The sequence below is a fragment of the Nomia melanderi genome, chromosome 10, assembly GCF_051020985.1.
Source record: "Nomia melanderi isolate GNS246 chromosome 10, iyNomMela1, whole genome shotgun sequence".
NCBI lineage: Eukaryota > Metazoa > Arthropoda > Insecta > Hymenoptera > Halictidae > Nomia > Nomia melanderi.
Window position 1 is genome coordinate 6,985,491 of NC_135008.1, and position 24,691 is coordinate 7,010,181.

At 49.1% G+C, this 24,691-nt stretch overlaps 2 protein-coding genes across 3 annotated transcripts; one reads left to right on the top strand and one right to left on the bottom strand.

The window, feature by feature from the left end:
- LOC116429823 (zwei Ig domain protein zig-8) lies at positions 1 to 19,051 on the top strand. Of its 2 annotated transcripts, none has more exons than XM_031983177.2 (6): positions 1 to 2,425; positions 10,023 to 10,189; positions 13,719 to 13,929; positions 15,904 to 16,031; positions 17,187 to 17,355; positions 18,568 to 19,051. In XM_031983177.2, exons 1-6 carry the CDS (start codon positions 2,380 to 2,382, stop codon positions 18,672 to 18,674), a joined length of 828 nt encoding a protein of 275 aa, XP_031839037.1. In that variant the 5' UTR covers positions 1 to 2,379; the 3' UTR covers positions 18,675 to 19,051. The 2 variants fall into 2 exon arrangements, with proteins under 2 accessions (XP_031839037.1, XP_076227901.1); XM_076371786.1 differs by lacking the exon at positions 1 to 2,425 and adding an exon at positions 5,528 to 6,549.
- On the bottom strand, positions 19,045 to 24,691 carry LOC116429753 (tubulin glycylase 3A; the record flags this gene model as incomplete). The annotated part of the gene is made up of 9 exons (XM_031983038.2): positions 19,045 to 20,100; positions 21,403 to 21,662; positions 21,973 to 22,170; positions 22,405 to 22,495; positions 22,582 to 22,789; positions 22,959 to 23,366; positions 23,513 to 23,724; positions 23,898 to 24,009; positions 24,152 to 24,691. Coding segments are annotated over 9 exons (2,376 nt in total), but the record flags the coding sequence as incomplete, so codon positions are not given.

The window sequence follows — 24,691 nt, forward strand, 5'->3', positions numbered from 1 at the left end:
CACGGGGCGGCTGCGTGCTCGAAACCCGAGCGGCGCTCGCGCAATGTAGTCCCTCGGCTATCCTTGACGCGGGAGCATCGTCGTTTCGAAAGAGCCGCGACCTTCCGCCGTCGCGCGCGTTTCGTGGCAACGTCCAAGGACCGACACGCTCCGCGACGTCGGCCAACTCCTCCCGGAGCCGTTGATTTTCGATGGGCAGACCGCGCGATCGCGGACGCACCCTCGATCCTATCGTTTCCCGCGTGTCCCCGCTCGTTTCCCTTGCCCGTCACCCCGATAGAATCCGATGATCGCGGACGGATCGTGAAGTGCGCGCGTGCGACCCTGTTATAGATACCGTCGTGATACGGAGATGCGTTGCAGTGACGTAACCGGTGAATTGTGATCCGTTCGCCACCGATCGATGAGACACGGACGCAGCCCTGCCACTGACACGGCCAACGCGAACCGTCTTCGACGTCGGCCGTATTCTACCGCTGCGATCTGGACCGTCCGTTGACGGATTTCGAGCCTGGACCACGGACAACTCGCGAGACTGGGAATCGACCGTGGAAATCGGGAAGTTGTCCTTAAGAATCCCGATCGATCCTCGGGGAAGACGAAGAGGGACCGAAGGCTGTACCAATTCGCGAAGCCACAACTTACGGCGGTGCTTACCGGTGAACCTTCGAGTTCGCTGTGAGAGGAGTTAGGAATCGAATCTCTGGTCGGAAGATCGAGAGGTCCGCGTAATCTACTGGCAGAAGCGCGCGGATGAAACTGGGTGAGATAGGAGCGATCGAACTTGACGCCGACTTTCCGCCGCGATTTCCTTCGAACGGTTCGCGGAGAGAACTCCGTGCCCCGATACAATCGAGCATATCGTTCCTCAGCTTCGGGAGAAGCGACTGTTCCCCGCGACCGGATGCGACGGCACCGCTACGGAACGGCAAGAGGAAGACAGGCCCTATCGGCCGTGATCGCGATCCCGACGGCGCGCGGACCTTCGCGACTCGCTTCCGCTCGAAGGGAATAATGTTTGAAACGAGCATTCCGTTCGGTGAGCGGAACGTTGAATTTTACGGTGCACTTTCGGCCAGCCGCATCGGGTACAGTGTGGACAGTGTTGCGGAGAGACGTAACATGTAATGGGGACGTGTTAAATGATAGAGAAACGAGTGTCGAAACGTTTCAGTGCAACGGGGAGGAAAGCGGTCGAGTCGCGTGGGATGTTAGAGACGAACGGTGTCGTTGGATCACAGCGATCCTGTCGTACAGTGTCCGTGTGCTTCCGTGGATCAGCGAGACTCCTGCTCGCCGTGAATCACTGCCGTAACGTAAGCAATCGTGGCCGCGTCGCAACGGAACACGACCGACAGGATAATTATACGGTGACCGATGCGGGAAACTATTAAAGCCGATTGAAAGCTTGCCGAGTGGTCTCGATCGAACGGCCGATCGGTTCAGGCGGAGTCGACGTTGCGAAGCATTATGGTTTCCGGCGACGATTAGGCCGTGCACCGGGAACGGAAAAGACGGAGCTCGGAAGAATGCAGGGGGTACTCGGCGGGATGCACGCAGAGAAACTGCGAGAAAGAATGATCGATGAAACGTCTAGAGCGTTGAGGAAATTACTTTAACGAGTCCCGCCTAATGCATCGCGAACGACTTTGCGGTCGTCAGTGCGACCAGAAGCATAATAGCGTCCACGACCACCTTTTCTCTATATCCCGCTATCTCTCTTCCCCCCTTCTCTCTCCCCTTCTTCTATCTGTCCGCCTTCCGTCTCTCTCTCTCCCTCTTTATCTTTCTCTCCCGTTTCTGTCCATCCTCGTGTCCGTTTCTCTCCACCCCGATCTCTTTCTCTAACGCTTCGACCAACACGGGATAACGCCGTGCCAACGCCAACGAAATACTCCTGCCGTTAATTGCTTTCATTAGCGAATATCCCCGACAACGTAGCGCCGAGTAAGGTCGCGCTTTCTTCCGCGACCGCCGGGAAGCCACCTGCCCGCGAGAAACTTCACCTGCGATCCACAGCCACCGGACGACACGGGGGGAACGAGGAAACGAGGAATCGAATGAAGTTGGCGGAGCCGTGCGATCGGAAACGCAGTGCACGCGCCAGCCGGAGGTTCGCTGTTCCCCTCCTTCTCGATGCAAACAGTGAAACAGTGTTGTCGTGACGTTCACGCGAAACAAACCTCCCGACCGTGAACCCCGAGAAGGAACTCGCGGAATTCGGAGATCGACGAGAGTCGCGTGAAATGCCACGTCGTTCGAGCACCAGACGACGCTAGCAAGTTTCTCTCGGGACTCGAGGCGCGATTCGGCAAAACGTCGCGAAATGCGTGTGAGATAGTATATCAGTATGTGAAAGAGCCTCGCCGAGGAAAAGCGATGTCTCCTTCTCTTCCCGTACTCGTCTGTTTTATCGTTTCTTTTGGTAAGTCGAAGGTCACACAGCTTCTAACGATAAACTACCAGCTCTCCGCGCTCCGGAGAATTCGCGAGCGGTTCGAATTAGTTCCTCTCAGTTACTTATCACGGTTTTCTTCGTGTCGTCGTGACTGATCGTCGCACAGCCTCGACGAACGTTCTTCCCGTTCGAATTGCTAATCCGACGTTTACGATACTTTTATTCGCGACATTCCGGTGAATAGCAATGCTTTGCCACAACATTCCGCCCCCGGCGAGCTTAGCGTATAACAGGGTGGAGCCCGCGTATCGTTCGGTTCGATTGAATTCGATGAACTCCACCCTAGCGAAAGAAAGAGGAAAAACTACCCCCGGATTTGCTCGCTAGTCCCCTCGAGGCGACAACCGCGTATACGAGACTCGACTAATCTTGTAAAGATTGTCACCGTTGTCGCTGTGTTTCTAGTAGGTGCGAATGAGAGGAAACAACTTGAAACGTTTGAAGACTTGTCGCTCTATTATCAGCGAAAGCGCAAGATATACTCTCGAAGGAAACGACGCAACTAAGGGGCTCGAGTTGCGATAGCTCTTTGCTATTCGCTGTAAAGAACATCATAGCTCCGCTATTTTCCAATTGGAAGAGGGAGAGAATGCTCGTAGATCTCCGCTCGACACACTTCCCGTAAACGCTAGGGAAAGTGGGTGTATACTGTTTCAATGATGCTTCCGTTTATCCTTCACATTTCTCGCAATATTCTTTTATACGATTGTCCGGGGAATCTTATGAAGGAGGGTCCGGTGTGTTCCGCGCGAAGCAGGAACAGAGGGTCGACGCCGGCACGACGATTTAATGCACAAATAACTTGCCGTCCGTCTTTAGCCGCGTTCCCTTTTCCTCGCCCACCTGCTGTCGCTTCTTCCCTCTGGAGAGCTTGCCCCGTGAAAAGTTAGAATAGTTTTTTCCCGAGGAACTCGCCATGATTGTTACGATTGTGAAAGGAAAGCACGCCCTGGAAACACGATTTTACACAATTCTCTGTCTCGCGCCTTCTTTCCTCTATCGCATTACTCGCCACTTTTCCCCCTCTCCTCGTTTCGCTCCTCTTCCGCTCCCTTTCGCCGTTCGCGATAGTTCTTCCGCGTTGACAACGTGAAACCGCGTGAAATCGATCTTCACCGATGCACCCTTGCGCTCGGGGTTCTCCGAAATTAACCGACGTCGCGTCGTTTCGCCGCGAATTTCGGGAATTACTCGCAGAACGTTCGACCCGTTCGAAAATGAGCCTCCGCCCAGATTCGACGACTGGCCGACGTGAAAAATTTTAATTGGCGCTCGTGATTCGCATTGAAAGCGGTATCAATTCAAAGTGCACGGCTCGTCTTGTTTAATCCCGCCGGATTACGGGGGACAGTGAATATTGAACTGACGAATTCACTTTGATCGATCATCCATAGACCGGGTCGCGGTCACTGAATTGCCGATACGAGCCAGACTACGAGCCGTTTATACGCCGATCGAGACCGTTGAACGTAGTGTTCGCGTTTATGACGTTGTGCCGTGAAACAGCGCACCTAATTCCAGCACCTCGCCGCCGCTGCCGCCATTGCCGCCGCCGCCGGCGTGTCCCGCCGCCGACGCAGCGCTTCGCCACCTGTTTCAACCGCTCCAAGATTCGTCCGAATCAAAGCGACGCCTTAACGAAAACAATCTTCTCGCAAGTCGATCGTTGTCTCTAGTGCAAAAAGCCGTCGGAAGAAAGTTCGTCGACGAAACGTGTACCTGCGTGGACTCGGAAATAAGTTTAACCATTCTCGAACGATTTTCTCGCGTACGACAAATGCAGCCTGAGAAAGCGAATTCGGTAAAATTTAAAACTGCTGTCGGGTAACCGTACGAGCGACCGAGAGAATTGAACCGTTCATTTGCTTTTCGTTACTCGCCGACAACGAGGTGCCTGCGCGTTTGATTTAAGCAACGTTTCTTCCAACCAAGATTTCATGTTAGATGAAACATCCAACTCGAATCTTTCGCGACAACGCGTGCAGTTTCTCATATTCGGCGCGAACTCAACGACAATTAATTGACGCCCAACCGTGCGAGGAACGGTTCAAACGGCACCGCGTCGACATTTATGAAATATTTTCCGAGGCACGCCCAGGAAGCGAACAGTTATGTAGAAAATGCGAGCCGTTCGCCGGAAACAAAAATACGTTGTTAGAGAGTTTTATTGCCGCGCGTAACGCAAAAATATCATCCGAGTCGCGACGTAAGAAGATCCGAGTGGCTTTCAGAGAATACGCGGAACGCGTTTCCCTTCGGGGCACAAGAAATTCGATTTATATACGTCCTGACTGTCGGTAAAACGGGCCAGGCAAACTGGATGTAAACTCCACGGGAGGCAAGTGTTTTCAAATACAAGACGAAGCGTGTGTAAATTTCCAGGAAGGTTGCGAAACGATAAAACACGATAACGTCGCCCTGCGTTGACCCTAAAATTACGTAGCGAATTTATCTGTATTTACCGAAATAAACTGCGCTGCACGCTATCGTCCGTATGCGCACGCAGTTACTGTCTTCTCTCTTTTTTCATATCCATTCGGGCAACCGAACTTCACGAGTTATTTGCTCGATTCACAGGCTCCGCCGTCGTTCGGACGAAAAAGTTAAACGGTTCCCTTATCCTCTCGATCCTTCCGATCAGTTTCCAATCGCTCTCGTCGCTCTGCGCGAAAGTTTTCAAGAACGTCGACCAGACTCGCACCTCGTTTCGTACTCGGAGTTGAACCGCAGATATGCGTGCACTCGCCGAGTACCGCGAACAGGGGAATTTGTCCGAGTTGAACGGCCGAACCGCATCGTACGGACATAAACGGGAGTCGAATTCTCGCTCATCGACGCGACGTTCGCGAGTGGCAATGGGAGACGTATACTTTCCGAGAGCGCCTTGAACGGTTCTTAATCGAGGGGACGAGGAGTTTTTTAATTCTAATGTCTTCTTTCGTCGTAAGAGAGACAACATTCAGATGTATTTTTCAGTGACGATCTTCTCAATTGTAACGTTTTATTCGATAATAAATCTAAACAAACTATCGAAAAAATGAATTTGGAACGGTTCATTGAATTCCTAAATATAATCACGTTGCTTATAACTTTAAATAATAGTATCGATAGGATTAATTTCATTTTCCTCGTGTGAAATATAGGATTGCGATCGTCACAAATATGCGACGCTAGTAGGGAACGTCTTGAATTTTATTGTACAAACGAAATTCAAGGAAAAGAGCAAATTCAAATTATTCAGAGGCTCGAACGGTTAATAGTAACTCCGACGGATCTCTTGGGCGGGATGAAAGAAACGCTGGAACAAATAACAGAGGCGGACAAAGACGTGGAAAAGTTGAAACGGATGGAAATGACGTTAGCAAAACAACCGATGAAAGTTGCTCCTGGATAGAAGGGATAATGGAAACGAGAAGCGCGGAACGGGATGGAACGAAATAGGATTTTGCGGTGAACAACCAAACCAACCAGCGGGTTTCATTGCCGAGGAGGCCGGCCCTGCGATAGTTAGCAGTGACGGACAAGCGTCAGCCGACGGTCGTTGAAATAATTATAAAGCTGGTAGCGCAGAGTCATCCGGTATGCCGTACCAGGCTCCAAAGGTTCTTCGAAAGTTGGAAGACAAGGGTGACAGGGATGTGACGTGTTATGTGGCGGCGAGGAGAAAATCCGCGTCACCGTTTCCCAAGAAGCTTGTTCCCCGGGGAACTTCTCTGGCTCTCTACCAGTTATTACGTATTCAACGATCTCGTGACGAAAATTTGTTCAGTCCACGTAACTTCCGAGGAAAAGTGCGGCCGCGTCGAAGGCGGCACGAACCGCCGCGCGGCTCGAGGCAGGGAATGTTGTATTTACGACTATCTGGCCGAATGTCGTTTACGTGGAATGCGGAAGGGTTCTCGATCGAAGGACAGACAAGGGTACAAAAGAGAGACAAAAGAGGTGGGTGATGTGGATGATAACGATCGTGTAAAAATCCGCCGAGTGTAAAGGTTTTGTATCATCGCTGCGGCAGATTAATGTCCGTTCGCTATTTTCGGTTCAGCGGAACCCACCGGAAGCGGGAGCCGGCAGGGGAAAGACCGTGCTCGGTAAGTCCAGCGTGAAATTAATTCATGAAAACGCGGGTACTCGGATTATCGCGTCCCTCGGTGTTTCCACTTTTAACTCGTTCGCGATCGAGAGACCGCGGGATAAAGCTCGCCAAGGAACCAGGTGGCCGACGAGAGAAAAGCGAAGGAAAACCAAGGCAAAGCCGAGCGAAAACCCGGCGGCCGGGATGACAACCAGACATATTTCCCAGACAACGCCCGCGCAATTTCGTCGGCAGGGCGAGTCCGGGGGGGTTTTGGGAAAAGTCGAGCAACGTCGCGAGGAAAATTCAACCGCAGTGTCTCGGGGACAGAATTAATTCTCTCGTCGAAGTGGAACCGGCGGCGTAGCAGTTGCGGTTACTCGCGGCGCTCTTAGCCGGCTCGTCTTAACTCTCGTATGCCCGCTCGAAAGTTTAAGAGTCCAACGTCACCGGAGATCCTTAAATGTTCCCACGGGGGACGAGTTCGCTCTGGAAACGGTTCTTCCCTAATGCAACATACGTTCCGAAGCGCAGCCGGGGAATTCCTTTACCGCACGCTGCGCTGCTCACAGGCTGGATTTTAATTACTACGAAAGAACGCGCCGCCATGCGTTGCGTCTCGCGAAAGGAATTCGATCATTTTACCGATTCACGGTCCGCTACGTCCTTTCGAATACCGAGTACCTACTGTTATTAACCCTTTACACTCTAGAGGCGACTCTCACCACATGGTTCGATACGACAAAACTGAAGTTGAATATTTAATATTTGAAATTAAAGTTTGCATTGCTGCGTGAAATATTTGAATAAAACACCTCTGTTGCTTAATTTATCTATGTTATCGTTAAATTAGTTTCAAACAATACGACCTATATCTCGTCAAATGTTGAACATTTTCATTGAAAGACTTTCGAGTGCAAAGGGTTAAAACTGTTCGGGTAAATGGGAACAAATGATCTCGATCTAATCGTACAACTGAGGGAAAGAAGGTATTGTCGCGTGAAACCTATCGTACCGAACCGCTGAAACATTCGGGGATCGTTTCGTTCTATGCTTTCTCCGGAGAAATTGCGACCGACACTTTGTTCGTTATCATTTTGTATAAAAGAAGCAGCGGTTTGAAAGGGGTAAGGTGGGAGGAGTGCATCTTCGACGGAATCAACGTTTGCGGTGCAAAAGTAAACGTGTATCTTGGCCTGGTGCTTACTTAGGGTGAACTCGTCTTAACCACTCTTGGACTGGGAAAGCTCCGAAGTGTAGCGTACGAGTGCATGGTCTGGTAAACTAACGAAAGAGAATATTCCATTGCGATAGTGGTTCTTCCTACACACGGCTGATTCTAGAGAGCAGTCGCAAAGAAAAGCTCGCCGGCATTCTTGTCCGCGTTTCAACTTCGCTCCCGCTGATCCCGGGATTTGGACGCGCCTCTCGATTTCCGCTTCGAACCTTTGATCGGATTCCGCCGATCGAATCCACGATTACACCGCACCGCCAGCGCCTGTTCTTTCTCCGAAAAACAAATGGATCCCCGGTGGATTCGCGCGAGCCCGAGCCCTCGAGATCGAGCGCGATCGGCAATGCGACCCGATCCGATACGATACGGGCGCGCCACCTGGCCGAATCTCACTTGGGTTTATTTAAATTTCAGTTGTCCCGTGTCTATCGATTAAGCTCGCGTTCGGCCAATGATCTCGTTGCCGCGTCGCGCCGCCTCAGGTACCGCTGTCCCGAAAACCTCGCAGAGACCGAGAGTAACGCGATCTGCGGCGGTCCGCCGATCGAACGCATACAATTATCCCGGAAATTCGATTTCCCGCTCTTTTTATGGACCGAAAGAGGGTTTTATTCTTCGTCACCGTTCCATTCTATTTTCGATACGACAATTACGAATGTACAATTGAATCGAGGCGCGCCGCGGCAGCTTTTCCGGCGACAATTGCGCGCGAAATTCTCGCGGATAAAATACGATCGTCGCTCCGAGGCGGAATCGTGAAATGCGTTCAAAACGATTGCTTGCGTTTTTCGTTGTATAATTTAAGGGGATAGCAATTTGGGGCTGGCAAACGGCGCGAGGAGAGGAAGGAGAGTCGATCATTCGTGAACAATGGCACTCTATGGATGTTATTCCGCTAGAATAGGAGGAAAATAGCTCGATAGTCCCCAAACTGTCGGTCCGGTTACACGCTGTTACTCCCGCGGAACTGCCCCCGACTCCTCTTAACTCGCGTTCGACCATCGCTCTGTGTGTTTCGCTGCCAGCAAAATTGACCGGAAATGTTTTTTCATTGACGCCGCGTTTCCGTCGACGATTTCCACCGGCACCACGGATACACCGGTTGTACACCTTTAATTTTTAACTTATATACGCTTCACACTTTCCTCCGTGCCAGCCGTGTTTCAAACGTCAACGTATTGCTAATTGCAAATCCGTTTTCCCTCCTTCCTTCTCTGTTGTTTCTCCCGTTTCTCGCTGTTTTTCCCCCGTCCCTCCCGGCATTTCGTCCGAACGAATCGATCGACCGTTGGAACACTTCCACCGTTACTAAATCACGGAACCGGCGATCCGGTATCTGCGCCCTAACGTACCAGTGACGCACGTTCGAACGCGTTACGCATCTTTCGACCAATAATGGGCCATCGTGGAACGTAATAAAAAAAAAAAACGACGATCGAGAGCGGTTCATATTCGTTACGAACGCATTCTGTATTCTATACGCGACGCGCTGTCGATTTGACTCAGTTACGGTACGCTCAAGTGGAAAATTGCAGTTGATGAAAGGACGTTTCATCGCGAAAGCGGAACGAAACCAAAGTAAACGAGAAGCGGCGAACAGATTTTTCTCGAATCGCGGAGCGCGAATGGAGACTTAACTGGCGATAGTGCAAATGTGTTAGCGTTTACTCGCTCGCGTCTTTCAACGATGGGGAACGGTAGTAGAAACATTGACGCGCGCAGCGATGCGACGGCGGAAGCATACGAAGACGTCGACAAGGAAATTGGACATTCTCCTAACGTCGACGACGAGTCCGCGAGTCAACGTATTTTAATTCTTCTGAAAGTTTCTAGCTTTTCAAAGCGTTCCGCGTCCCATGGCGTACCGACTTTACGTAAGCTCTCGGGAGATCGCTTAACCGAATAGCAGCCAGTTAGCTCGAGATTATTTAATTCCTCGCCCCCCTCTCCGCCGCCCGCCTTCGCAATTTTCTCTATTTTTGTCTCGGCAGTTGCGTGTCGGCGAGATTAAATCTAGATGGCGTGCCTAATAAATGCAGATAATCGTGGAATTTTCACGTCGCCCGATTTTTAAAAGTATAAACGCCTTTTAGCTAGTTCGCCGGTCGCGTCGATTAACTTTTACGAACCATATGACACGAAAGTGGAAATAAGCAAACTCCGGCAGCTTGATACTTTTGCCGGCGAACTTGTACGGTGAAAATAATTCCACGAGATTCCAAGAGAATGACGATTAATCGTTCGTTGTTTTCCAGGTGGTATAGCATCATGTTTAAGAAATTTTCGAACCGACTTTCTGGAGGAGTGGCCGACCCCTGGAACGGGACCTCATTTCGACACCTCCATGCAATCAAACTTTACCGGATTGGTGGGGAAAGAAGTGAATCTAATCTGCAAAGTGAAAAACCTCGGAAATCGAACGGTGAGTTTCAATGGATTTCCCCTGCTATCGAACAACCAACCGCGGATCTCGTAGATCGCGACCCTTCGGGATCCCGATTCAACCGGGAGCCCGTTAAATGAATGAACGGCGAATGAAGTTTTTCATTTTTCCCTGAAAGATCGAAGAGAAAGGGTCCCATTCGAAATTATTTTTCTCCTGGCACGGCAGCTTATTCGCGGTCGTCCCCTCTCGAGCGAGCTCGAGTTCGTTTGTTCTGCGGATTGATCGAATCTCTCAAAGGAGTGCTCGATAAAGTTCGACAAATAGGATCCTCCAAGGAAGATAGAATTTCTGAATGGCGGATAATGTTCTCGAAGGCAAACGATCCGGTTAGTTAACCGGGCAACCCGGATTTCTTCGTTATTTCGAATTACGAGACCATTTCGGTTCACCCCGGGAAGTTTGATTCTAGATTACCGTCGGCATGTAAATACGAATTCAAAGGTTGATCTGTTTGGACGCGCGGTCTCGCATTTATAAACGATCGTTGGAAGGTGGAACAGTCGGTCGGCCGCTTACAAAGGCGACGGGCGCATAGTCGAGGCGTGTTCCGTCGGAGCAGCCGACAACACGCCGTCGATACACCGTCAACGATAATAGCGGTCTCATTAGTAGGCGTATAAAGACTGCGAGCTAATCAACGGTAGTTTCACTTCGGCTTAAAGCTTCTCAATGGGAGCAATCGCAATTTTCTCGGGTTGAATACCGTGAAAGCCAAGGTTTCGAACGCGTACTAAAAGTATTTCATCGTCGCTCGCTCGTTTCCCGCGAATTCCTGAAATCAATTTGGCCAACTTCGAATCCCCGATTTTTCGCGAAACTTTTCGGATACCTTCCGGCAGTTGTCGCTCTCTCCTCTTTTCGCCCTCCCTCCCTCTCTCTCTCTCTCTCTCTCTCTCTCTCTCTCTCTCTCTCTCTCTCTCTCTCTCTCTCTCTCTCTCTCTCTCTCTCTCTCTCTCTCTCTCTCTCTTCTCTCTCTCTCTCTCTCTCTCTCTCTCTCTCTCTCTCTCTCTCCTCTCTCTCCTCTCTCTCTCTCTCTCTCTCTCTCTCTCTCTCTCTCTCTCTCTCTCTCTCTCTCTCTCTCTCTCTCCTCTCTCTCTCTCTCTCTCTCTCTCTCTCTCTCTCTCTCTCTCTCTCTCTCTCTCTCTCTCTCTCTCTCTCTCTCTCTCTCTCTCTCTCTCTCTCTCTCTCTCTCTCTCTCTCTCTCTCTCTCTCTCTCTCTCTCCCTCTCTCTCTCTCTCTCTCTCTCTCTCTCTCTCTCTCTCTCTCTTCTCTCTCTCTCTCTCTCTCTCTCTCTCTCTCTCTCTCTCTCTCTCTCTCTCTCTCTCTCTCTCTCTCTCTCCCTCCCCCTCTTCCTCTTTTTCTAATGCGCTTCCGTTGTTTTTCTTTTTCTATTTTCTGTATTCGCGTGCTACGTAAAAAGCTCGAAAGGACTCCCATTTTTCAAGCTACAGCCAACCTGCAATAGCTAGGAACAAAGCGTTCGACATCATTACACTGTTCCGCGCGTATCTCCGTAGGGCAGGAAAATGCCAGCATGTACGGCCGCGTACGGATAGACTCACACGCAACCGGCACTCTTTTATCCGGACAAAGATCGGCGAGTCCTTATTTTCTCGACATCTGCCCTCCGTCTTCTTTCGATCCCATTTCTCCTCCTACGTGCTTTCACGGAGAGAGCTTGTAATCCCGACGAGCATCAATGGGAGCGGAAGTCGGCGAACGAACGAACGAACGAACGAACGAACTTCGAGTGTTCTCCATGCAAACAACGTAGAAATGGTTAGATCACGTCGCCGCGCATCCGACTGACTTTGTACTCGACTAATTATTACAAGGTTGCCCATAATGGGACACGTAACGGTCTTTATCTTCGTGTTACGTCGTCTGATGTCCTCGGAATATCGTTAACGTCGCGCGGGATTGCGTAACGTTAATGTGCTTATCGAATAAACAACGGTGTCCTCCGCTTCCCGAATCCAAGTTCGCGCGAGCTACTGTCCTGTTCGTCCGTCCAAGTTCGCGCAGCTTCGGATCGCGCTCGTAAATGAATGTTCGGTTTAATGGCACGACAATTTCAAGGAGACGAAAAGACGATAAAGGGAGACCGTAGCAGCGCGGACAGCGCGATTCAATTCGGAAAACGGGAAAACCGCGAATACTCGCTCGACAGCGCCATTCGTAGACACTTGGCTCGTCGCAGTGGCTCGGGTCCTTTCACCCGCGAGTAAAATGCGCCACCCTCGCGAGTCGCGGTGCACCGTGGAACACTGGGAAACGGCGCTCGCGATCGCGGGGACTGCATAGATTTCGGTTGGATTTCACCGAACAATACCGAGACTAATGCCGATGATACAACGCACCGACGATGCCATCTCTGGAACTCGTTGGCTCGTCGCATTCGCTAAATCCGCGGCCGAGCCAGCGGAATATCACGACGGAGTCACACTTTTCTCGCGTGCGATACTATTAGCGTTGCGAGAAATTAGTGTACGCGCTCGCGGTTAAGGAATTAAATAACGCGTTCTCTTGTTCGTCGTTTCGCGTCTTCTCTTTCGAAAATGGCTTTCGACATACCAGTAGACGATGGGTTTTCGGAGAAACGATAAATTTCAGTGAATACCACTTTACGGCTGCGAACACACGGATACGTAACGTCGTACGATTTGTCCGAGTCTCTGGTCGTTCTTCGGGCGACAATCGGGGTCAATCGGATGTAAATGTAACTCGAGGAGAATACACGGCGCAGAACTGCGTTCACGATTCATCGATATCGCCGGTAGATTGTCGCGATTTAAATATCCGCGGAAGTCGGCCGATTTGCCCCGGAATGAACGCGACACGCGTGGGCGCGCGTCAAGATTCGCGTATCAAGTTTTTCATCGATTCCATCGAGAGGCATTTGCTCGATCGAGTAACCGCAAAAATTGCCGGGACCAACGGGTCCGACCTACTTTCCCCCGTGCACTCGAAACCCGCGAATAAAAGAGAGCTGAAATAACACGCTTCGCGATGATTTTTCGCTTTGATTGATAATCGCCGGCCGGAATCGATGCGCGAACCCGTCGCGGCGCGTCGGGGCTTTGTCCCCGGATAATTATTTCTATTAAATCGGTCGTCGGATGATACTATGAACCTATCCGACCGACGTTTATGCGACTCCATAATGCGATAATAAGATTTACGAGTGATTCTAGATAACGCGCGGCGTCGTTCTAGCTCATAAAATTCGAAGCTTCTTTCGATTTGTTTCCTTGCAACCGGAGCTATCGTTTCGCCGCCGTGAACTGGAAAATCATTCCGTTCTAACATGGATTCGATGCAGAAAAACGAGGAGGGACGTTCGCCGGTTTAAGTGAAACGGAACGAGGCATAAAGCGATCCGAGAAGAAGACTGTGAAAAACAAGGAAAAGGAGACAGAGGGAAAGCAGAAGACGAGGAAGAAGAAGAAGAAGAAGAAGAACACTTTAAGAAAAACTTTGGACCAATATTCGTATTTTGCTACAGGTTTCCTGGGTAAGACACCGGGACATACACTTACTAACGGTCGGTCGTTACACGTACACGAGCGACCAACGCTTCGAAGCTGTGCACTACCCACACACCGAAGAGTGGACGCTGAAGATACGATATCCTCACTGCAAGGATTCCGGGATTTATGAGTGCCAAATATCAACGACACCGCCTATCGGCCATCCTGTTTATCTAACGATAGTTGGTGAGTGAAACGTTATATATATATACATACGAGACGAGAAATTCCGTGCGCCGGGTATCGTTTCACGTCGAGCCTGTCTAAATACTTTCATCGTACTTCCCCGTTTCATTACCGTTCATCGAATTATTCCTTTCAAACGGGGATCGATCCAACGATAATCAGCCAGTCGTCGACAGCGACTGAAAATTCCGCGATGCATCGCGCCCGAGGATTCGCTCGGTCGGAATCGGGATTGTTATTCGCGTCGAAAGTTGACACGTGTCTCGGAGGCATCATAAATACAAGCAGCGGCGCGCGGTGTGCACGCGTGTTCATTTAACACCGATATCGGCGCCGATTTAATGAACCGAACGTTATGTGGGTCAATTATTTTACCGATTCCGACACGTTCCGGTTACTACGTCGGGACCGTTAATATCGGATAACGACGCCTTGTTAAACTAAAACGCGATTTCATACGATTCGAACTGCGCATTTCGGATCTACGGAAATTTCTTGAATTCCCGGCATTCCCGAGATGCGCCGAGTGTCCCGGGAAAAGCGGGTTATTCGCGGGGAATCGCGTTCGAAGGGGTCAGGAGCGAAGATGGCGCGAATGCGAAACGAATTTCGGCGGTCGCCGGGTAGGGGGAAAAAAAGGGATACGGGTGGAACACGTCTACGAGCGTGTCCGCGATCGATGCGTTTGAAATTCAGTTCAAGATTGATGCGGAGACGTGTGTAGCGATGCCGCGTGAAAGGGGTCAATCGAGGATACGTATGAAATCCATACAAAGATTTTCATGCGGGTATTGAAACCAGGTGAAATCAGGCCGTTCACGAGCTCGTATATCCTCGCAGGTGTACCGTTAATGACTGCTCTGATACTTTAACCGGGGCGCACTATTAAATGAGAGGATCTTATCGCACTGGTTTGACCTGAAAACGTTACCCAACGCTTGTTTCCATTTGTCGCTGTGCGATAAAAATGTCGGCCATTTATACAATATTTCACGCGGACCTGTGCATACCGTTTTGTCCACAATGTACCTTCATCCTGATCGCATCGTACGATCGATCTTCGTGTTGCGAACAAACATCTCGACAATAAGTTTCCACCAATTATTCTTTAATCACTTGAACCCGGAACAGTTGAACGTTGACTGATTAACCTTTCACGGGCGAATATCAACGTTTCGACGAGATTCTCATATTTAGAAGACCAAGTCGTGAACGAATGATATAACACTAGGTTTACGGGCGTTTATTGTACAGTTTATTCTATTGTTCCTGGGGAAGTTGATATTCGTTCATGTAGATTTTGGAAATTGTAGATGTAGAAATAGACAATCAGGATTCATATTTGCGTAAATGGATCAACGAAAACCGATTGAAACGTTTGCCAAATAATGTTTATGAAGTTCAATCTCCGTTAAATTGACGCGTTCCGTAAACCTAGTGTCAATTACTCGAATAGCAAAAGATCATCATGTAGTTTCATATTTTTCTATTGTTCAGATAATTGATATATAATTCAGCTTCATCCGTTAACTCGTTTGCATCATACGAAAAAGTGGAAAATTGGTCCTCACAAATGTTTCCATTGCATCGAAATAAGAATGGTTCGCAACGTATGAAAAAGTAAGAACCTATATAGCAACCTATACATTCCCCTCTTTTATGATATACAAATTACACAACGGCGGCGCGCCTATATGCGCTTATGATGCAAACGTATTAAGGGTATTAATGGAAGCTGCAAATCGAAAACTGATATCTTCCGCGTTGAACGAATTTCGTTTAATCGACACGAATCGAAACGTTTAAATAATTTTCAAGCACACCGCCGCGTCCACCGCTGGCCAACGATTCTCAATGGAGACCCGTTGGAATGGAAATAAACGCGTCGCCTTGAATGTCACCGACCAGCACCACTAGCCGCCGCGGACCGTTCGCGTCCGAAGTTCAATAAATACTTGAAATTCGATTTTTCAGAGCCAGTTACCATTATCGTCGGAGCTCCCGATCTGTTCGTCAACAAAGGTAGCACCATTAACCTGACCTGCGTGGTGAAGTACGCTCCAGAACCGCCGCCCTCGATGACGTGGAGTCACAACACGGAGGTGAATATACCCGCGTCCCGCGAGACATTCCCGAGCGATGATAAACCAGGATCGGAAAGCGATTTTTCATAGGATTCGAACGGAGAGGCCGCGCAACGCGGCGACGCGCGAGTCTGCAGCCGTTAAGATGGCGCGGCGGGAGCATTCTGCGTTCATTTAACGTTCTCGCTGGGTCCTTTGTGGCCGTTCAAAGGGAACACGTCGAGGAAAACGCGGCGCGTGTAAATACACTGCGGTGTGTATCTTTTTACCATTCTTCTCGCGAACCGTGAACCAAAACACCGTCTGTCTTCGCACGGAGCAACGATATTACATGCCACCGCGAGAATCCAGCGCGGAAGCGCGGCCTCCACGGGAATATGAAAATGCAGCCGCGGCACCTTTGAGGAAATGATTGCGATCCGTAGACTACGTCGTACCCGTGGATCCAATATCGCTTCTTTCTAACCGTACGCCTGAATTCAACGTGCCGTTCGCGTTTTCGAAAATACGCGGACGTTCGCCGTTTTCGAAAACATCTCTCGCGTCGGACGACTCACGGTCGAGTATCAGACTGAAATTCCTCGATAATGACGGGACAGCGGAATCTTTCGACCGGACTCGTAAGTTTCATCGTTTCTCGCGAAGCTTTTAAAATTCTTTCCACTTGATTTTCCTCTCCGTTTCTCACGCTTTTCCTCATAAACCTCGTTCCATTTGCGCTGATTAAATACCGTTCCCACGGCGTGGACGAATGTACGTTCCCAATTAGGAAACCGGATAGTCCAATTCCATCTCGGTTTAGAAGGTTTTCCCGTCGAGTCCGGTACAATTTGTGACCGACAGGTAAATGCAATTCTTTCGAGGAGCGCGAAAGCAATTCAGACGTAATCCGGGAAATAAATTGAACCCATTTCGAGTCTGTTCCCCTTAATGTCTGTGGTTCTTACTTTTTGGAAGGTATCGTCGATTATGTACCGGGTTCCTCGCGAGGAGCGGCCGGTGTCGAGGAAACACGCTGGAGCGGCCTGGAGAATTTTGTAACTCGCGTCGACTCGGTTTATCGTCGGAACATTCGGATCTTTTTTTTTCCGTGTAATGAGTCGCGTTACCGGCCGCTCCGGCCGCAGCCTGGTAAACGCGGCTGTGTAAAGGCAATTTTATCTGTTCGTCCAGATAATTAATTTCGACTCGCCGCGCGGCGGTATCAGCTTGGTGACGGAGAAAGGGCCCGAAACGACGAGCCGGTTAATGATCCAGAAAGCCGTGCCGAGCGACTCCGGGATCTACACCTGCGAGCCAAGCAACGCGAATCCCAGCAGCATCAAAGTACACGTTGTTAACGGTCAGTCCATGGTCGTGAAATATTTGAAAGGAACCCGCACGCGTCGTTTCTTCGTTCCGTCGTTTCGCTCTTTTAATTCCCGAATAAATCGCGAACGTTCTCCTATGGAACGAGAGAAACGCGCGCCGGGACGGTTTAACCCTTGGCACTCTAGGTTGTCTTGTAATCTATCAGCAACTGTGACTAATTTTTATAGTATCCCTGACGAAAATGAAAAATACTATAACATTTCTTCGATCTTTTATTTCCCTTCTCAGTACAAAATTTGGATGTGCGGTGAATCTAATAATTTTAGGGTAGTTCCTTTAAGATTCATTGAAATATCTAATATTATAACCGGTGCAATATTGGAGCCTACAGAGTTCAAAGGGTTAACATCGATTCGAGTCGACGCCAGTTCGAGCGTTTCTGCGCGCACCGGTCCCTTGAAAGCCACGAGTTTCGCACGGTTTATCATTTTCAGTAACGAAGCACCATCGGTCGAGCGAAACGTTCGTGTAACTTAACACATCGCGCACCGGCTAATTATCGGGAAATTGAATTGTGCAGATTTTCAGTGAGATCCACTTATATCACTATCTATAAAAAAAACTCAGATATCATATTGTTGTGTAATGTATTTCAAACGGACGACTAGTTCTAATCAAATTTAATGTTTCTTTGAATGCTGTGGTAATTAGCAAAGTTATGCAGCTAAGAGTCTCCGTGTAAAAACGAGATTTCTCGTTACCAGTACGCAGTGTGTTAACGATCGAACGCGGTGTGAACGTTTGACGGTATCGCTCGCATCCTTACGGAGAAATATAAAAGAGAAATGACCGCGGGGAACGTTTAGAGGACGAAGATCGGTATACATCCGGCGGAAGACCTTATCGCGCACTGAAAACGGACACGTGCATTCAACGATAATTCGAAATGAGTTGAGCCAAGTTTCCGGTACGTTGTTTATCAACTTCAAGCGTTAATTGCTCGGTAGAATGACCAGTACAGCCTTAGTTGACGCGAATGCAGATCGATGCGACACGTCGGTGCGCGCCGGTAATTTATCACCGTCATCGTTCTAACCGATCCGCTCGCTAACGTCTGTTTGCCCGTTCTTTCTCTTGATTGTCCGAAAACGAACGGAGACGCGAACCTCGCTGCGCGGACGAGCCGATCCCTTTCGGCCGGCGGTATCCCGCGCGATTACGAGGTGAACGATTTATGTTACAGAGGAACATCCGGCAGCGATGCATCACGGGGACGGAAGTTCGTCGTACGTCAGGGCATGGTCGATCGGTTTTATAATTTTAGTAATAGTTAACGTACTATTTATATAAGAGGAAAAGAGCGCAGCCCTCGGGCGGAACTGGCGGAACGAGCGAAGAAGAAGAAGAAGAAGAAGAAGAAGAAGAAGGAACACATACTTACCCGACACGATATTGCATCGAGATCCGAAAGGATCGCGTCGCCTACCGATCGTTTGCGTTCTTTCGATAAATATTTGTGCAGGGTAAAACAGAATATTACCTACATTTACATTGAATTTCCGTGACCAAAACAGTTTTCGAATATCAGCACGGCACAATAATCGGTAAGAGCGTAGTATTTTGTTAAGATATATCATCAAGAACGAATAACTTACGACGTCTAAATTTATTGTATTATTTGTAAATAAATTTATTGTATGTACATATCAATAAAACGATTGTCTTTATCTTTCGACTTGTTCTTTGCACGCCACAAGTTGCATCGCCCTCTTTCGAACAACCCTCTTTTTCTCTCTCTTTCACTTTCTTCCCCTCTCTTTCCCACATTCTTTTTATTTTCGTTCGTACCCCGCAAGCGGAAGTTTCTTTCGTTTCGAAACTCCACGCGTGAAACTGGATTCCCTCGATCGACCACCGCGAGCACATTCAGCCAGTATTTCCCGCAGGAAGTTGCCGAAAGAAACGTCGACGCAGCGACGGCACCGCCTAATGACAACGTTAATTGCTTCGTCTATCTTGCGGCCATTAATTACACCGCGGTGCAACTGACTTTTCCGGGAAAGGTACGTTCTCGCAACGCCGGCCAACAAGAACCAGTAAAGTACGAGCAACGTTCCCGAACTCGAAGAACCTCGAGGTAGAACAGAATTCCGTGTCCCTTTGTTAAGAGCTCTATTAGCTACTCGCGGTGACAAAAATGTTAGTTATGTTTTTAATTGCTCGGGATGAAGTTCAAGCTTTCACGTCCGTTCAGACCAGTCTCCGCGGGAAACGGTGGCCGACGATCTGCTCGCGGAACTCGATCGACCGTGTCCCATCCGATTCGACATTTTAAAGTTTACCAATTAGCGACCGGCAACGATTGGCTGCGTGTAACGAGGGTAGGGCGCAGCCGTGCGCGAACGCGCGAGCGTTTGCCCCCGTTCGTATCAATTGGCCGCGGTGCAGCGAACGGTGTTCAAGTAGTCGATCAAGTCAACTATTTGTGGCTCTCTCAAGCGCGGAATGATGGGTGGAGCGGTCCATGCTCGATGATGTTGCTGTGTCTGTTGCTGTGTCTGCTGCTGCTGCTGCTGCTGCTGCAATTTCGGCCAACAATTGTTCAACTTTCCCTTTTTCTTTTCTCGCTTTCGCGGACTCTCCTGCAGCGTTATCGATTTGCCGAACACGAAGAGACAGGGACCGAGATAAGGTCGGAAGTCGGGTATACTTTGCTTGTAGACAAGATTGAAACCACCGGTGTCAGCCATCGCGTTCACGGGTACGTCCATTACCACTGTAACAGAATTGGAAAGGATCTGAGTAACTCTTATTTAGTCGGTTCCTTTACTTATCCCATCGTGAACCCATTGTTATGAGCTTCAGATCCTTGTTCATCTTTATTTTCACCCTAATCGGACCACGATGTGACTTTGAGTCATATTTGAACTATTTACTTAAATTTTTTGATTATTTCACATTGCATTTCCAAAAGTTTGTATGGGCTTTCAAAATTTGGGCCCTATAAACAATAACATTTCAATCGTTCCTTTTATTCTCATGAGTGAGAGTCACATCGTGCTATGATTCGTTATAAAAATAATTAATTATTCGTATTCGTTAATATAGCGATGCAGCTGCCGCGCTCCTTTCTATCGGTGAGATAAGAACAATAGTAGAATACTTTACTCTTATTAGCGATATATTAGGTCGTCCCATAAGTTTGCACCGCCCTATGATACTTAACATGAAATTGTGTCATTTTAAATATAAAATTGTTGTAACTTTACGACCTGTCTCGAATACCTTCCACCGACTAAACTGAAACAGTTCAAAATTGCATCGCCTGTGATTACAAAATGTAACACGAGGAATATATTAACACACCACGACAAGAACCATAAGTTCGTTCCCATAAGTTTGTACCGCTCATTCTTTTCTATTTGATAAAATGATACTTAACATGAAATTGTTTCATTTTAAATATAAAATTGTTGTAACTTTACCACCTGTCTCGAATACTCTCCACCCACTAAACTGAAACAGTTCAAAATTGCATCGCCTGCGATTACAAAATGTAACACGAGAAATATTAATACATTAACACACCACGACAAGAACTTACGAGACGACCTAATAATATCACCTCTCTAACCGCTAATGCCGTAGTCATTATTCGATAGGAGAAATGAAGAATGAGAGACGAGGAAGACGTACGGACGCACCGGTCATGAAAGTAACGTCCCAGCGTGTACCAACGAGAAGAAAGCTCGAAGGCTTCCCGTTCGACCTAGATCCGATCAGAGAAAATTAAGGGTATTTCCGTGGGAGCGTCGCGAATGTGCCGAAAGAGTCGAAGGCTGGCCCGCAGCTCGATTCGTATTCCCCACCGGGAAAGTTGTTTAATCAGAGACCGGCGGGCCACGGCAGTCGATACCGGCCGATTTCAAAAGCTCGTTCGAATATTCCGAAGGAAACATCGCGGGTCATGGTACTCGTTGTCCGCTCCGATTTCCATTCACCGAAACTTTCACCCGCAGCCGCGGCTCCTGATAACTTGCTTCTGTTTGCGATTCCCCGCGGACCGTAGTTTACCAACCTTTAACCAAGCTATGGAGGACACTGGAGTAGAGTCGCTTGGTAATTCTCGAGCTGGGCGGGTGCATCCGTGGGTTCGTGTTGATCTCGATCAGCCAGACGGAAAGATCCTCCATCACGACGAAATCGGCTCCGTACAGCTCGAAGCTGCAGCGTCTTCTGTCCATGTGCTCCTGGGAGGCCAGCATCGTTAGAACTATAGCTTCCGAGATCCTCGGGTAGATCCTCTCGTAGTACGGTTCACCGTCGAGTCCAATTTGCCTGTCGAACGCAACGGGCGTTTCGGTGCCGATCGTGAAAAACGATGCTCGGTTAGGATCGCGCGGTGTGTCGCGAAGGATTACATTGGCCCCGATTTAAAATGGGGAAGAACGGGTGGGCGCGACCGACGTCGGATGTACACGGCGGAGGGGGGCAGCGGACTTGGACCGACAACGAAGTACACGGTTCCTGAGCATATTTGCGCGACGGACCTATCAATCTCGAGATCCATCCCTACGGGCTATCGAGTGTAACGAACGGATAACCGAAACTTCTCCGTGGAACGAGTAGACCGGTCGGGCGAGATTACTTTAAATATTCGTTCAGCTTCTCGCAGTCCCATCCTTGATCGCGAACCGATTTTACGACTTCCTCCGAATACCCGCGCCTCCTCCTCCTCCGCCTCTCCTCGTCGTACTTCTCCTGAATGGCGGTATTGCAGATATGAATCGCTTCGTGATAAGTTGAGAAAGTGTAGGGCTTCGAGCTGAACCGGAGTAGTCCTTCCCTGATGGAAGAGGATAAAAAAGGATGGAGGAGGATCAGGAAAATTCTTTGATGGAATCCAGCCGAATCCCCGCTGCGGGGAAATACTTTCGAGGAAAATTCGACGGCGTCCTCTTCCGCGTCGCGAATTGATTCCGTGGAATCGCTTTACGAGTGCACTCGTCTTCGCGCTTTTCCGCCGGTTAGCGTGCATCGTTAAAGTCTACTCTACTTGTCCCGTCGCGGGGAGACTTACTTGAACAACCATATTGTCAATGGGAACGTGTTGGTGACCAAGTACCACTGCCTTATATCGAACTTCGTGTCGTGAATCAATAGCGGACGTTCTGAGGAGGAAGGTGACGCCCAGCGTTCAAGCCGAATGGAAAGAACGGATCCGCGAGGAACCACGTTCGAATTCGGGGATACGTACCGATGTACTTCTGGACGATGAAGTAATCCCTCGGTCTGCTCCTTACCTTCCGGAATATATCCTTCAAGTTATGCGATATGCTTATTCCTGTGCCGCAACAGAGCTCGCTAGGCTTTAAAATCCACATGTTCCTCATTCCGTTCAGCTCGTATTGCGGATCGACTTCCTTCAGTTTCGAGAGTGTCGATTTCGCTGTCTCGTAACACTTCTGAGGAAAAACCCCACCGGAGACCAACGTAATAAACGCGACATCGTAACCGAGAAACGTGTATCTCAAAGTATACGATACAAAGATAGACAAGAGAGAGAGAGAGAGAGACGGAATTCTATGATAGATGCTCGATTACAGAGAAGAAACGAATGCGTCGCAAGTGTACCTGTAAATGTTGTCGAGCTTTCTCGGACGTGTACTCGATTCCGCCGCCTTCGTGAACGGCGGCGGTGTAATCGTCTAAAAAGGAATTCCATTCTTCTTCGGAAAGCTCGGCGACAAAGTCTTCATCTATGTTTCGGTGGTTCGCGCAAGCAATGAATTCCTCGCAACGCTTTATAGCGCATTCCAGTCGACTCATTGGAATGGTACGTTGCCCGGGGTCGACGGTGTCCCGGTCATCTCGCATTCTTTGTACGAACCACTTCAACAGGCCAGCGGCAGCGGTCAGTCGAAAATCCTCGAGAAAAGCTTTCGGCTCTCCGGTGAGGTTGTAACTTCGTGGGAACAGCACGCTCGACACGTCTCTCTCGTGGAACCAGTGCGCTTCGTCCAGTACACGAGCCATTCCTAACTGCATTTGTCGTGATCGCAAATACATTATCAACCTCTTACCGAACCCGGCTCGTTCGGCTCGCGAACGAATCGAAGGTGAACGCGGAACGAATCGCGAATTCCCTATTCTCGTTCTCTGTTTAAAGGGCTTAAACGGGTGTTAACCTTGGATGTGTAAACGGAAGGCTTTTGATATCTGTTCAGTAGAGTATTGCTACCGAGGCCACGGTGCCAGTCGACAAAGTCGTTTCGACAGTCCCATATAAAGTCTGGCGATTTGTGACGTAATAAAGCGAAAATCACCGCTTTCTCGTTTAACGTTCCATCCGGTAGGGTCAGATCGCCCAATGATCTTGCCTCCAAGCTGGCCACGCTACCTAAAGCATCCACCGGAGTTTTTACAATATTGCGAAAGTTCACAGCGGCCGGAACGCTCGGTTTTATTTAGACGTTCTCCCGGCATTTACGCGGTTAATGTTTAATTAAAGAAAGAGAGGAAAATGCGAGGCGAGGGGAAAAAAATTTAATCAAGAGGGCCAAGGAAACTAACCGTAACGCAGCGTTCTTGTTTTCGTGGCTTCGTATTTCTGCACCCAACCTCTTTCCTCTAGTGCTTCCTTCAATTTCGGTAACTCGCCGCGAATCAGAAATATTTTGTGTCTCTGGAAACCGGAAATACGTTTTCTTAAATGCCTCTCCGTCGGACGTCGGGAATTATCGAGATACATTCCCTTCGTACGATTCGATCGTCTTATTTCGGTCAATGTGAGTACCAGGTTGTTCATTTTCTTTAAAGATTTCTACCTTGACAGCCCTGTTCACTCTCGCTTTAATCGTCTCGTAGCAATCTTTCCTCTCCCAATGAGCTTTGCAACAATCGTCGTCCTTCGCGACGACGTTCCTATAGCCGACGATTCCACTCGCATCGCGTTGCTGGCTGTTATCGAAGGTCTCCCGAGGGCAGCAGGAACACGTGTCCATGTACGATTTCGAGAATGCACCGCAGTCGAGTCGCGGCAGGCTGTTAACAGCGCTGATCTCATTGTCATCCGTGTCCGGAACTGGCCATTTCGCGTTCATTTTCGCTGAGTCTACCCGATTGTACGGGTTCACCGAGCTCTCCTTCTTCTCCAGACTAATCAAAGGAGTCAATTTACAGCCGGATTGGTTCCCTCTATCGTCACCGCTGGAGTCCATCGCCGCTGGTTCGCTCGCGATCTTAACGTCCCTCGATCGATGAAATCGAAACGTCTTGAACTCTTCCCTGTCGATGATCGGGGAATCACCATAAACTGTACTTATTGCTCGGTCGGAGCTATGTCGCGATGAAAATCCGTCGAAGAG